Consider the following 13,297-nt stretch of genomic DNA (forward strand, 5'->3'; position numbering starts at 1 on the left):
TCCTCCCTCCCTCAGCCCTTCTGGCTTACCAGCACACCACCAGCTCTAGTCCTCAGCTTCTTTGGCTGTAAAATGGGTCATCGGGTAGCTATCATCTTTGGAGCCCTCGGTCCACTGGTGGGTCTCAAAGGCCCCCACGATGTGGGGGAGGAGACAGCATGCAGCCCTTAGGCATCCTCCCCAGACTCAGTCAGCAGCTCTGCTTTCCTTCGTTTACATGCTAAGATTTCTCGTATTAACTTTCGTCTGAACTAAACTTAAAAAAAAGAAGTATGAAAACCGTGGATGTCTCCAAGGGCCTTCCGGCTCTGACAGGAGGTCTAGAGTCCTAATTCTCAAGGCCCTGTGGCCAGGACTCAGGTCAGGCAAGTGAGGCCCTAGCCTCAGGCACAAAATTAAGAGGAGCCAGAGAGCTCAGTAACCAAGTTAAGTCACAGTCCAATGCGATGCTTTTTGAAATTAAGGCCAAAAGAACATGATAAAATATCAAAACTTTGACATGAGGGTCAGTATTACTGATGTTTCCTGTGACCTCTGACTCCAATACAGCTTGCCCAGCACTGCTGGAGCGACCCCATGGAGCACCCAGAGCTGCTCTGCCCACTGCGGGCCTCGCTGCTACGTCCCCCTGGGTGCCGCGTGAGGGTGAAATGGCAGAGCATACGCAGAGTATCCGCACGTGGCCAGGCACGCAGAGGTGTTCCACACCTGTTCGTTTCCTTCCAGAGCCTCCAGAAGCAGGAAGGCGATCTTCTCAACCTTGATCGCACACGGGAATCACCTAGGCAGCTTTTATCCCCACTGCCCAGACCACACCCTGCAGCAATTAAATCAGAATTTCTGGGGTTGGGGCCCAGGCCTCAGTACTTTTAAAGCCCCCCCAGGTGATTACAATGTGCACTCGAGGTCGAGAACCACTGCTCTATGGCCGTCGTTCCATAGGCCTTGCTGCCTTTGCAACCTGCCAGTGTCTGGCTGGACTAATGCACACGGGGAACTCTGGGGACCAGTGCAAAGCCTGCTGCCGAGCTCGGGGGCGGGGCCTGCAGCTCCACATCCACCTCCACCCACGGCCTCCAGCCAAGATGCCAGGGCCTATTTCTCTCCCCTCCACACGAGCAGACAACAGATGAGGCCGTCTATGGCTAGGAAGGCCATTTGGACCTCAAGCAAATAGAGCTCTGAAAGGCTTGAGGAAATTCTGTCCTGCCCTCAGAGAAGGTCGGGGAGCAAAGGGCAGCTCCTGAGCCCGACAGCAGCCATTCTGGGGTTGTCCTTCTTCAAAGAGTGGAAAGGTGAAAGGAGTGAAGGTAAGTCCTTTCCAAACGGGGGTCACTACAAACGCAGCTGGTGGCTGGAGGAATTGCCATCCCCTGCCTGCAGGTAGCTTCGCACGGTAGACAGCGAGTGAGTGAGGGGAGAAAAGGATGGATGAGGAACGCAGGAGTGAGGGAATGAACAAATAATGAGGAGAAAGAAGGAGGGAGGGAGGGAGGGATAAATAGGTGGACAGGCAGTTGGATGAACACGCGGAGAGCCAGATGAAGAGCTCCACAGTTAGGTGTATTTACTAGACCTTTGCTGCTCTAAGTGTGGTCCCTGGGCCAGCAGCATCAGCATCACCTGGGAGCTCGTTAGAAACACACCTAAAACCAATACAATGTTATATTTCAATTATATCTCAATTAAAAAAAAAAAGAAAAAATACGTAGACTCTCGGGCCCCACCCGAGATCTTTTAATAAGATCTCCAAGTGATTTGTATGCCCATTAGGAAAATACTATCTACATCCTAACCCTAACTAGACACTTTGCAATCACACCAAGAATGTTAATAAAGGTACCACTGCCCAGACCCTACCTCAGATCAGAACTTTGAGGGTCAGGCCTGGGCAGTCTCTATAACAGCTCCCCAAGTGATCCTACCATACAGATGGGGCTTGAGAACCACAGGGCTGGACAGGGCTGTGAGCAGCCTATGACATCTTCAGAGAGGCTGGGTACAGCCCAGACAGACCCTCTGAGCTCAGGGCCTCAGCTCCAGCCGTGTCTTCTATGGAATACCCCGATTCCGACTGGCCAAGAGCAGCCCGGCCATCCTCTTCCCAGACTCTCCACTTTCCTGACCCCACTTGGAGGGGTTTCTATAGAGACAGGCCCCACCTGCGGGTGCTCAGCCCAGCTGCCCCAGGGAGGAGCGGCCTGTCTTGTTTTTTATGCAGTCCCGCCAGCCTCTGCCTGCAGTGATCCCAGGGCCGGCTGCTTCCAGCCCAGTGGCCTGCTAAGGTCTCCTAGGGTCAGAGGGACCTAAAAGCCAAGGCCTTCAGGTCTGGCCCTATTGTCAAGAGTCTGGGTTCAAAGAAAGGTACAGCTTCAAGTGTCAGCCTTAAAGGGGTCTTTCGGAATTTCTAGCGCCGAAGTGGACAATTGATGGTTAGCAGAAGAGTTTCCTTTAGCCTGAACAGAAAATTTTTAATTGAAATATGGTTGTTAACATCTCCGATCAGGAAGTTTCACATTTTAAAATTTCCCAGGTTCTTCTGAAAAATCTGCAGATCTGGCAATAGGTAGCTGGCCTTTAGATGGGCAGCCTCCTCAGCTCCTGGACCTCCTCTCGCCTCACCTGTTTTGCTCCCTTGCCTTGCCCGCCCAACCGTGGAAGTGCTTGACCTTGAACCTCCAAATTCGGATCTGACTCTTGACCTCTAGGAGAAGCTAAGGACCTGAGCGGACTCAGCACAAGGTGTCCACCTTTAGGTCCAGACCTTGGTCACTCTTGGCGCCATGCTCCAGGCTGCCTCCCGCTCATCCCGAAGCAGTGGGGCACTTGTGGGAATCTGAGGTTCACAACAAGGCCAGCTTTTGGGAGAAATGAGAACTCTGTTCAACTGGACCCGTTGTGCCATCCTTCTCCCTCCCTCTCCCTCACCCGCCCCTCCCTGAAGGGAGAGGCAGTCAGCGGCCAGTTCTGGACTAACAGCCACGGAGGAAAGTCAAAGGAGAAAGCCAAGGGCAAGGGAGGGACACGCGGAGGGGAGGGAGGCTGCGCGAGAGGCTTCCACTTACAAAAGCCCAAGACACGTGGATAGTTGGGGAAGGAGCGGATGTGTGGTTAACTGCATTTCCTCTTGGTTCTTTGAGAATCTCATCCTCTTGCTGAGGGGGACCGACTTGGCAGGCCAGAAAGGATCCATTAAAGATCATATTGGACTTGAGCATGAGGTGGGAGGGACGGAGACCAGGCCAGGGAAGGGGAAAGGCCGGGCAAAAGCAAGAACCTGCAGGCGTCCCTCAGAACCGCTGTGCCCAGCGCTCTGGCCCCAGAGGGTCCTGCCCACAACTGCCCTTTGTGCGCGGAGCCAACAAACGGATGTGGAGGCCTCTCCTGAAAGTGGGTGATGAGCTCATGTGACCACGGTGACGCTGCCATGACCTTCCTAGGGTGAGACACTAGGCTGAGCTGGGGGCGAGGGCAAGGCAACCCCTTCAGGTCCCTGTCACAGTGCCCGTGGGCCTTCCCGGCTCCTGGAACTCCGGGAGGAGTCTGGAGGTCAAGGCCAGAGCGTGGGAGTGTGCCGGGGCCACAGCCTTGCGCTGCCCACCCCGCGGTCCCAGAGCCCTGGCTCAGCAGCCGGCTTCCGGACGGGGTATCTGCCGTCGGCCACCTCCTCCTGGATCCTGAGCTACACGAGCTCTGAGGGCTGAGGGCAGGCGGGCCGAGCCAGGCCGGAGGGCACGTGGCCAAGTAACCCAGGGGGCTCTGTCTGCTCAGGAATCCACGGGGGTCCGTGGGGTGGGGGTCCACGCTCCGGGGGGGCAGCTCAGGACAAGGACAAGCACGGCAGGCCAGCTGTAACACCAGGCAGGGGGCAAGGACGTCCCAAGTCATCAGCCGTCACACACGAGATGGGCGCTCTCTGAATGACCGTCCGGGGTGCCTGGGGTGACAGCTGGTGACCGGGTGGGGGGTCTCCTTGAGCTCGGATGAGGTGACTACAACACTGGGATCCATTTCTTATGCACATTGTAGAGAAAGGACTGCTTTCCAGGGAATTCCGGCTTGTATGTGGCTGTGAGAGGAGAGAGAGAGACAGTGTTGAGAGAGAAAAGGCCAATTCTCAAGGTCCTGGCACTCGGCGTTGGAGTGGGTGAGGCCGGCGGGACCCCTGCACCTGACATGTGGGGAGACAGGGAGGGAGGGACTGGGCCTAGGTCATCCGGCTCTGAACTGGCCCAGGCGGGACTCGAACTCCGGCTGCCCACCTTCTTCAACTCAATAACTTTTTTAACAGAAGAAAATTTACAAAAGAGTTTTGTAGGAAATTTGAAAAGAAATGAATAGAGCAACACTCTTATAGAAGCAAGGTGTCAGCTTAATGCGGGTTTGCTTTGATTTAGTTCAGAAATTTCAGGAAAACTGAAAGCCATCACAATAGCAGCCAGGACCACACAGGGCTTGGGAACCACAACCTGGGGTGGCTGGAAACTCTCGCGTTGATGCTGATTTGTTCACGAGGGCCACGCACGGCCTCCGGTACACCCTCAGGAAGCTGCTGAGGGGTCCAGGTAGATCCGCGCCCACTGGAAGCCAAGAAGGCAGATGTCTGCATGTACTTACTCTGGGAGGCCCTCAGGGAAGCCCACCTTGGCCTAGGTGATCACAGCAGCAGGCCCCGGCCTGTACCTGCACTCCAGGTGCCCGCATGGAGAAGATGCTTGGAGAAAGCTCCTAGAGGACTGGGCCAAACAGGGTCAGACGAGGATCCGCCTGGTCTCCGGGGTCCTGGCACCACCACTCCATGGGGCATTCATACATTTGCGGGACCAAGCTGAGTTCTGCCTGGACTGACCAGATGACCCGTAGGTCAAACCTGTACCACCTTATTGGCTTATCACTACGTTTCCAAGGACAGAGCCATGGGAATGATATTCTCCCTGTCCCGCCTGCCTTACATTTTACTCACCTGTGTGTGTGGAGGAAAGGGGACGCCTCGGGGGCCAGCACTGAGCCTCAGTCATCTTTGCCTCTGCAGGGTGGGAGCATCAGCGATGCTCATTGAGAGCCTGACTTTCACAGGTCTGGTGGCCACCTCAGCTCTTGCCTTCCCCCTCCCACGCCACCAGCCCATCAGCGCACCTGTCATTCCCCAATGCCATAAACTCTGGCCAGGGTCAGGGGGTGGTAAATAGCTAGGGGCTCCAAGTAGGCAGGGGAGTGCAGGGACCACCCACTGGAACAAGTCCCTCAGACTATCAGCTCTCAGGCAGATCCTGGGGGTAACTATATGGCTTGAAAGAGCTGCTCGGGTGGAGCCCTGTTTTATTTCATGACAGACAAGGCGTCGAGGCGAGAGAGTCTGGGCCTCTGCCCTCCGCTCACCCTCTGCAGGGCTATGACACCTTGCTCTCCGGACCTTCCCCATCTGGGAGGTGACCCCGCCAGACTAGACCTACGATTTAAACATTCTTAAGAACATGAACTTTTTAGACAAAACCTATGGCTCTTTTCCACAGAAAATAATATCTGCATGCTCCAAATTTGCAGACAATTTCAGGGTCACAGACCTCCTGGAGCCCAGCTTTGTGTCTCTTGAAACATTCATAGTCCTCAGTTATAAATCCCTGACCTGGATCATCTCTAAGAGCCCTTTCACCTTAAAAAAATAAATTAAAAAAAAAAACAAAAACCCACCTTTCATACTCTGAAAGTGTAAGCTGAAAAGTCTTCTAGATCCACTCTAACCCCTGTAAACTGTTTGGCAAACAGCCTATAAATCAGTGGTATTTGATGGCCCAGGAATGACAAACAATTCCAGGTTTGGTTTTTACAATCACTGAAAGCAATCCTCTGACCTGGGCCAGGCGAGACGGGCAGGCCTGGCTGGGATGGCGCCACTGTCCACCGGCTGGTGTTGGACACGAAGGATGCACTGGAGATGAAGTGCTTGGGGGGCCCCGTGTAGTCCACGATCTCATACTGCCCAGGGCCTGGAAGAGGTGGCTTCGGGGGCAGAGGCAAAGGCTGGGCAGAGAAAGTTAGGATGGGGTTTCTCCTTCAGAAAAGACAAAAATGGGAAGATGTCACTAAATCAGTCTATTGGAGAAATGGCAGTTTTTCGACATAGCCAGGACCTGCCCAGTGCCCAGCCATTTGCAAGAGGACTGGATGAGGCACTGGGAGACCTATTTCCTCTTCCGGCTCCACTGCTAGTGAACTGGGGACCCGGGACCCCAGTCTTCTCGCCTGCACAAGGGCAGTCATAACGGTACCTACCCTGTAGGCTTGTTTTCAGGGTTAAAGGAGATGACACACCTAAAACACGGTAGTCAGGACAGGGCCCAGCACAAAGTGAGAGCTCAGTACATTTGTCGTTGTGGATGACGGATGTCGTTGAGCTAATCAGGAATGGCAGAAGACATCGATGCCATGTGCCAATTCTGATCGCTTGGTAGTGCCTGGCTGGAGCTCCATGTAAAGAACTGAGGCCTCGTTTGGGGTCTATGGGAAGAGCATTGGTGAGCCATTTGTGATGTCTGCCATGGCCAGGAAATGGGAAGAGGAATCCCAAATTCCAAGGATTTGCCATCCCAAGACTAGTAGATCTTTAGAGGCCATTCTAGCACTGACATCTCAGAAACTTATTAAACATCTTTTTGGCAAGGCAGGATGTAGGAGTGGAAAAATACTGGGTTGGAAATCAAGAGACCTCTGAATAACGATCACCACTTAGATTGCAGTTGTTTTCAGGTCTGTCTTCCCCCCTTCAGGAAAGGGAGTCTTTTAAGCCTGTTCTCGAGAGAATAAATGAGAGAACCTGTATTCGAGCCCTCACTCTGTTACTAATTCACTCTGGGACTCAGTCTCCCCATCTGTAAAATGAGGGGGTTGGACATGACGACCTCTGAGGTCCCTTCCAGCTGTGACTTCCCATCTGGCCTTGATTCAGAGAGGTCTGCTGGGTTGCCCAGGAATCCTGGGATGGTTAACAGGAAATGTCCTACCCTCCTGGCCATGCAATAGAAGGGCTGCCCACTTCTGCCTCACATCTGAAGCTTCTTCTAAGGTCTCTCACCAAAATGAAAGAGAGATTTCTCAGAACCCTGAATGGCCCCAGGAGACTCACCACAGCTCAAAGCCAACCCATCCAAACAGAGGAGGGAACTGGGATGCCCAGCCACTGGAACTCTGCTGCCCTTTGGCCGACACCTTCTGAAGCAGAGGCATTCTTAGACTTGGAGAGCTAGAGGAGACCTAGAGATGTCTTATCCAATATCCTTATTTTGCTTAAGAAGTTGGTGCCCAGAGAGAGAAAGTGAGTCACCCAGTGTTACAGAGCAAGTTCATGGTAATGCCAGCATTGGAACTCAAGTCTTGGTGACTAGCAAGATGGGGAGGGCATTGTGGCAGAGGAGAATTGTCGAGTTTTAGAGTCACACAGACCTGAGTCTGAATACCGGGCAGCCAAGTCCCTGGACCTCTCTGTTCCTGGCAACAAGGAGTAGTAACACGCACTCCTTATATGCGGGTTGATGACTGCAGAAAAGCTATGTAAGGTGCCTAGCAGAGCGTCTGAACACAGTAAGTCCTCAGTAAAAGCAGTTGTGTTATCACTACGATCCCTTGCAGCACCACCATCTGCTGCCTGGACGGGCAACGGAGCCTCAGGAAAGTGAGGTTAGGGGGCCTCTCACCAGAGTTACCTTGCGGCAGGGTGGACACTCCCACTGCCAGCGGAGGCTGCTGGCAGCCATCGTAAACCTGCGAGAGGCTCACGTCTTGGGATGGAGGAACAGCTGGCTTGGATGTATATATTTAGGATAAAGGTGCCCACAGGAAAAGGGGGGGAAAAGGTTGCCTCCTTTCTTTCCCTCGAGTCTGCGTGGAAGAACTGGTTACAGTGTGGATCCGCCACTCTCCCCTTACAAATAAAAGCTGGCGTCTCCTTGTTCCGGCTGCAACGCCCCTTCAGAGCACCCTCGGAAATTTGATCATTGAGAGACAGGCTTGACTCCTGGAAGTTAGAGGTGGAATGAGCCAATCACCGCATGAGGTTACTCCATGGGTCCGGGTCACCCTGAGTCTTTGAGGAAACTGTGAGATGTCTACTCTCCTGACCAGGGACAGCCTGCAGGGAGCTGGGCAGGCGGGGGTCAGCATCTCACCAGATTCTTTTTTTTTTTTTTTTTTTTTGCAGTACGCGGGCCTCTCACTTTTGTGGCCTCTCCCCTTGCGGAGCACAGGCTCCGGACGCGCAGGCTCAGCGGCCATGGCTCACGGACCCAGCCGCTCCACGGCAATGTGGGATCTTCCCGGACCGGGGCACGAACCCGCGTCCCCTGCATCGGCAGGCGGACTCTCAACCACTGCACCGCCAAGGAAGCCCATCACCAGATTCTTGCTGAGAGTGAGTGAGACAGGTCCCTCACCCTCCCCTCCATCCACACGCCCAGGAGAGGCTTTGCCCCACCAACTCAGCTCCCCGGATCTTCAGACCGTGTCAGCCCCGTGTGCAGCTCTGTGCCAGGCACTCTGGGGAGTCCAGACTGTTCTGTGCTAAGACACAGACCCTGAATGCCCCGGAGGGCTTAACAATCCACTGCCAGTGACAATCATGGCCAGTGACAACTTACAGGCTTCGCACTCAGACAGACTTGAGTTTGAATCTCTGCTTCCCCCTCCACCAGCTGTGCATCCTTAGAAAAGCCTCTTAATCTCCCTAGGCCTCAGTTTCTTTATCTGTAAAACGGTGGATAATAATACCTGCCTCCCAGGGTTGTTATGAAGATTAACGAGTGCTTTACTGGTACCATTTTTTTTTTTTAATATGAAATGTTAGAATAGAGGTGAGAGAGACTAATTCCAACCGGGTGAATCCAGAAATCTACCCTAGAAGAGGTAACATTTGCTCTGAAAGGTAAGCAGGAATTCTTTGGGTGGAAAAGGTGGAGATGGGGGCATTTCCCACAGAGGAAACAGCAGGGGCAAAAGCCTGGAAGAGGGACAAGCCGTGCTCCATGGGGCCGGAACTGGGGCACAAGGAGCCAGAGGCTAAGCCCCTGGACCGCCTTCAAGCCTCCTTCCACCCGTGAATTCTGGGTTGTTCGCTTGGGTTTCTGACCAACCCCCGTCACAGGCCCTGAGGAGGAGCTAAAGGAAAACTACCAGTGGCCTCTCAGTGAAGCCTAACTCCCAGGTCACCTCCCAGAAACACCCAGCACAGGGACTTCCCTGGTGGTCCAGTGGTTAGGACTCCATGCTTTCACTGCTGTGGGCCCAGGTTCGATCCCTGGTTGGGGAACTAAGATCCTGCAAGCTACCCTGTGCGGCCAAAAGAAAAAAAAAGAAATGACCAGAAATACCCAGCACAGCATTGTCCAACGACTCCATGCCTTTGCCGTGTTGTTCCTTCTGCCAGGATCACCTCCTTTCCCTGCCAACTCTGGTTTCCTCTTTGCTTCTCACCTCCTCCAGGGAAACTCCCCGGGCCACAATTCTCCCCCTTCCCCGTCTCCCTTCCTGGGCTCCATAGAGGAGCATGGGTTTTGGAGTCAGGTGGACCTGGATTCCACCCTCTGCTCTACCACTGGGGAGAGTCTGCGTCCCCTGTAAACTCTATGTAACAATCCTGACCCGTGGGAGAGTTGGAAGATGAAGCTGTAGGAAGTCTGTGAAAACTCTGAGGGCTAGAAGCTGGCCCCTCAATACACTGTAACCATTCTTCTCTTCTCTGCACAAAACACATTACTTTTCTATGCTTTTTACTTGTCTAGCTCTTTAATGCAGGGGATAGTGTCTTATCCATCACTGAGGCCCTGGTCCTATTCCCAAGGACATTTGCCTAACTGCAGAGAGGAGCAGAGGGGTTGAAGCAAGTAGGGGAGCCCAGGCACCTGAACCCCACCTGACAGTTTTATCATCACCCAGGGCTGGTCCTTCCATGTCATCACGAGGCTGGGCAAATCACTGAGGTCAGACTGAATGAAACCCAGGGCAGCCACAGTGCATTGTAACCAGGGCTTTTATGAGCCTCATCGCCCAGTTTTAAAAGCCAACCTGGTCCTGCCCCGTGGAAGAAAACATCTGTCAAAGGCTCTGACTTGGCCGCCACAACTGGATTAAGTTGTGTTTGCAGCTTCCAGTGTGAGCTGTTTGCAAATCACCAAAGAAGAATGAATGTCTCAGAGGACTCAGCAGGTCACTTGGGGAGGGCATCCGAGACCCTCGGGACACTCCCAGGCACAGATTCACTCTGCCTCAGGGATTCCCAGGGTCGGGAGGGATAAAGGGGCAATTTTTTCCTCATCATTAAAGGGCAGCCGATTGCCTCTGGGGTGGAATGCGGTATCTGTTTAACAGGGGAGTGGGTGACAGATTACAGCTGCTTGGGAAGAAGCATCCCATAGCTAATTGAAAATCCCAGGGGAACTTTAGGTGGGTCCAACGTAATTACCCAAATTGGAGTGGGGCCGATGGGGCTCTGGCTGTGACAGGACAGCGTGTCTGAGCAAAACCAGTGGTTTAAAAACTCCAGGAAGCAGATCAAGGGTTAGAAAGATGTCAGTGGGTGTTTCACCTCCCTGCTGGCGTGAGTCGGAAGGCAGCACCTAGGAGGAAGTATTCTGATCTCCAAAAGCCCTTCCCCTGACTCACCCTGATCCATTGAGTCAGCACTGTGACGGATGCTGAAGACCTACAGAAGTGAAACCCTGGCTGATAGCCTCCTCCAAAGACCCCCGGAAGCTGGTAAATCCTCTTAGCTTTTGAGTCAGCAACGTGGCCATAACAAAGACACTCTGTGATGTGTTCTTTAGCCGAGGAGCCCAGAAACGGCCACGCCAATGACCCTACAGCCTCTCACAGCATCTGTGCTGCAGGGCCACTCAAGAAACATCAGGTGACTGCAGAGGGCTCGCTCACACGTTTCGATGAAAGTACAAATCACACACATCAAAAGTTTACGATTTGCCAGACCTGGTGAGTTATGTGAGTCATCTTTTCTTATCCTTGCAAGCGTGTTGTAAAGTGCGCTTGCCCCAACTCACAGAGGATGAATTTGAATTCCCAGGGAGTTAAGCGACACCCCCTCCACCCCTACCCCCAGCCTCCCAGGGCTGGTGAGAGGGGAAGGCAGGAGTTTCAGCGGCCTGACGACTCCCTGCCTGTGCTTATGCCCTCAGTGCCACGGCCTCTGCAGCCGGTTCCCAGCTCAGGAGGCCAGCAGGGGTCGGTAACACGGCACCAGTGACCCCAGCGAGAATTAACATCTCCCCCGTTCTCCCTGCATCCTGAAGAAAGCAGAGCCGAAATACCATCTTTGCAAACTGGAACCCCACCCATGAATGGGGAGCCACACACTTCCAAGCAAGAGAAACAAGGGCAGGCCTCACATCCTGTCACATGCGTGTGACACCTGGGCAGCCCGTGCTTCCACAAAAGAAACACTGTGATGATTCTCGGATTCTCCACCTCTGCCCCATGCAGCCCCCGGAGATCCGAGCATGATTAGGCTTGATGTAGACAAAGTCTCAACATATCAATGGGGAGGAAACAACGCAGACCTTCTCCAGGGCCTGACAACCCCAGGATGGGCCCTCAGGTGCTTCTGCCCCTCTCCTCCCTCCAGGGTCACAGGAAAGGAAACAGAATTTGAATTTGAGAGACTGGAGTTTGGATACTCCTTCGATACTATCACATCCGGCTGTATCTCTTCTTTATATTACATCCCTTGCTCCATCGTCCCACATAAATAGATGGATGCTACTTTAGAATAACCAACAGCACACTTTAGTTTTATCTCTTTGCTTTTAAATGAAATTACAGATTTCTCAACCTCACCCTTTCCATGCCAACTCAACAATATATACTGGACTTCCTCTGTGGGTCCTGCCTGGCCCCATGTTCACTGCCTCCGTATGCTCTCCGAAGTGACATGGTGAGCAAAGCTGGGGTCACAGAGTGTGAGAAATGGAAAGATTTCTCCTCTTTTCACAAATGGAGAAACAAAGGCCCAGGGAGGTGCTGAGAGCAGCCCCAGACCACAGAGCCTGCCGTGGAGGCTGGGGCACTGTCCACTCACCAGGGTGAACCCCAGTTTAAGAGACACTGGGTTTGACAGGTCTCTTTACTGCAGGCCTTCTCAGAGCCTTTAATAAGCTCATGTATACTGTGATGCACCCGGGGGCAGAGGGATTGTATGCAGTGCTTCCTAGGTTTATTAACCCAGGATCCACCATTCATGAAGCATCACAGAGAGCCAGTGCGCCCCAGATACCCCCAGACACACCAGCACTACTGCACTGCTCCCATCAGAAAGCTGGCGCCCTTGGTGGGGGAGTGTGGTCATGCAACCTTGGGGCCCACACGATCCGGCGTTTTGTGGCACGTTCCTCTGCCTTGCTCTGGAGTTGTTGCCAGGTGAGCCTGAAGGTATGGATGGTGCTCTGTCCATGTGAGCTCCCCCATAGCCCTCAGCACAGCACCAGAAACCTCCAGAGCCTGCTGACTGACAGATGCAAATGCCATAAAATGAGGCTATTTCAAACCACTCGTCCAAACTCAGACGCAGGCCAAATGACACCGCTCTGGGGAAGGCGGTTAAACACCGAGTGCCCCTCACCCTCCTCTCATCGTTTCCCTGAAGAAGCTTCCAGAGTCAGGGTGGGGGCTTGAGCCTCCATGCCGCAAAACAGCTGCATCCTCTATCGTCACATATCCTCTCTAGGATATAGAATAATAGCTGCTGTAATAAGAAGAGTGAGAGCTATTTTCAAGCACTTTCTCATCTAATCCTCACAGAACCCCCATGAGATAAGGTTCTTATCTCCACTTAATACATGGAAACATGGAGGCTCAGGGAGGAGAAGTCTCTGCTAGAGACAGAGCTGTGATTCTCACTCACGTCTGCTAACCCCAAAGCCCATCCTCTCTTCCACTCCATTTGGGGGCAGCATAGGGAAAGGCTGTGTGTAGTGGTGCCCAAGCCAACCCAGAGGCAGGAAGTCCCTGATGTTTGGAGAGAGCCTGTTCCTGGAGACTTTTCCGCCCCGGTCCCGAGTCCTGCAGCCTATGAAAGGTCAGCCTGCAGAACCCCAGATCTGAAGGGCAGAAGGGACTCAGCTGGTGAACTCCATCTGAGGTCTGAATCCCTTCCCCAGGTCCTGGGTTGGACTCAGCAGGCCCATGTCTTGCTCCTCTCCCTTACCCCTGACCCCTTGCCCTGGGCTCATGGTCCGAGTAGACCCAGTTTGCCAGCCTCCCCGGGCCACCCAGCCTCCTGACCCCCTGTGGCTCTGCACCC

The 13,297-nt window shown here is 53.5% G+C and overlaps 1 protein-coding gene across 1 annotated transcript in view; it reads right to left on the minus strand.

Annotated features, from left to right (window-relative positions):
• Positions 1-3,992: 3,992 nt before the first annotated feature.
• Positions 3,993-13,297, minus strand: part of STPG1 (sperm tail PG-rich repeat containing 1) — a 50,983-nt gene continuing 41,678 nt past the window's right edge. Inside the window, exons 9-10 of the mRNA XM_065889763.1 lie at positions 5,853-6,052; positions 3,993-4,069 (exon numbers count right to left, since the gene is read on the minus strand). Coding sequence (XP_065745835.1) covers positions 3,993-4,069; positions 5,853-6,052 — 277 coding nt within the window. The remainder of the gene's footprint in view (positions 4,070-5,852; positions 6,053-13,297) is intronic.

This window comes from Phocoena phocoena, chromosome 1, assembly GCF_963924675.1.
Source record: "Phocoena phocoena chromosome 1, mPhoPho1.1, whole genome shotgun sequence".
In the NCBI taxonomy this organism is placed as follows: domain Eukaryota; kingdom Metazoa; phylum Chordata; class Mammalia; order Artiodactyla; family Phocoenidae; genus Phocoena; species Phocoena phocoena.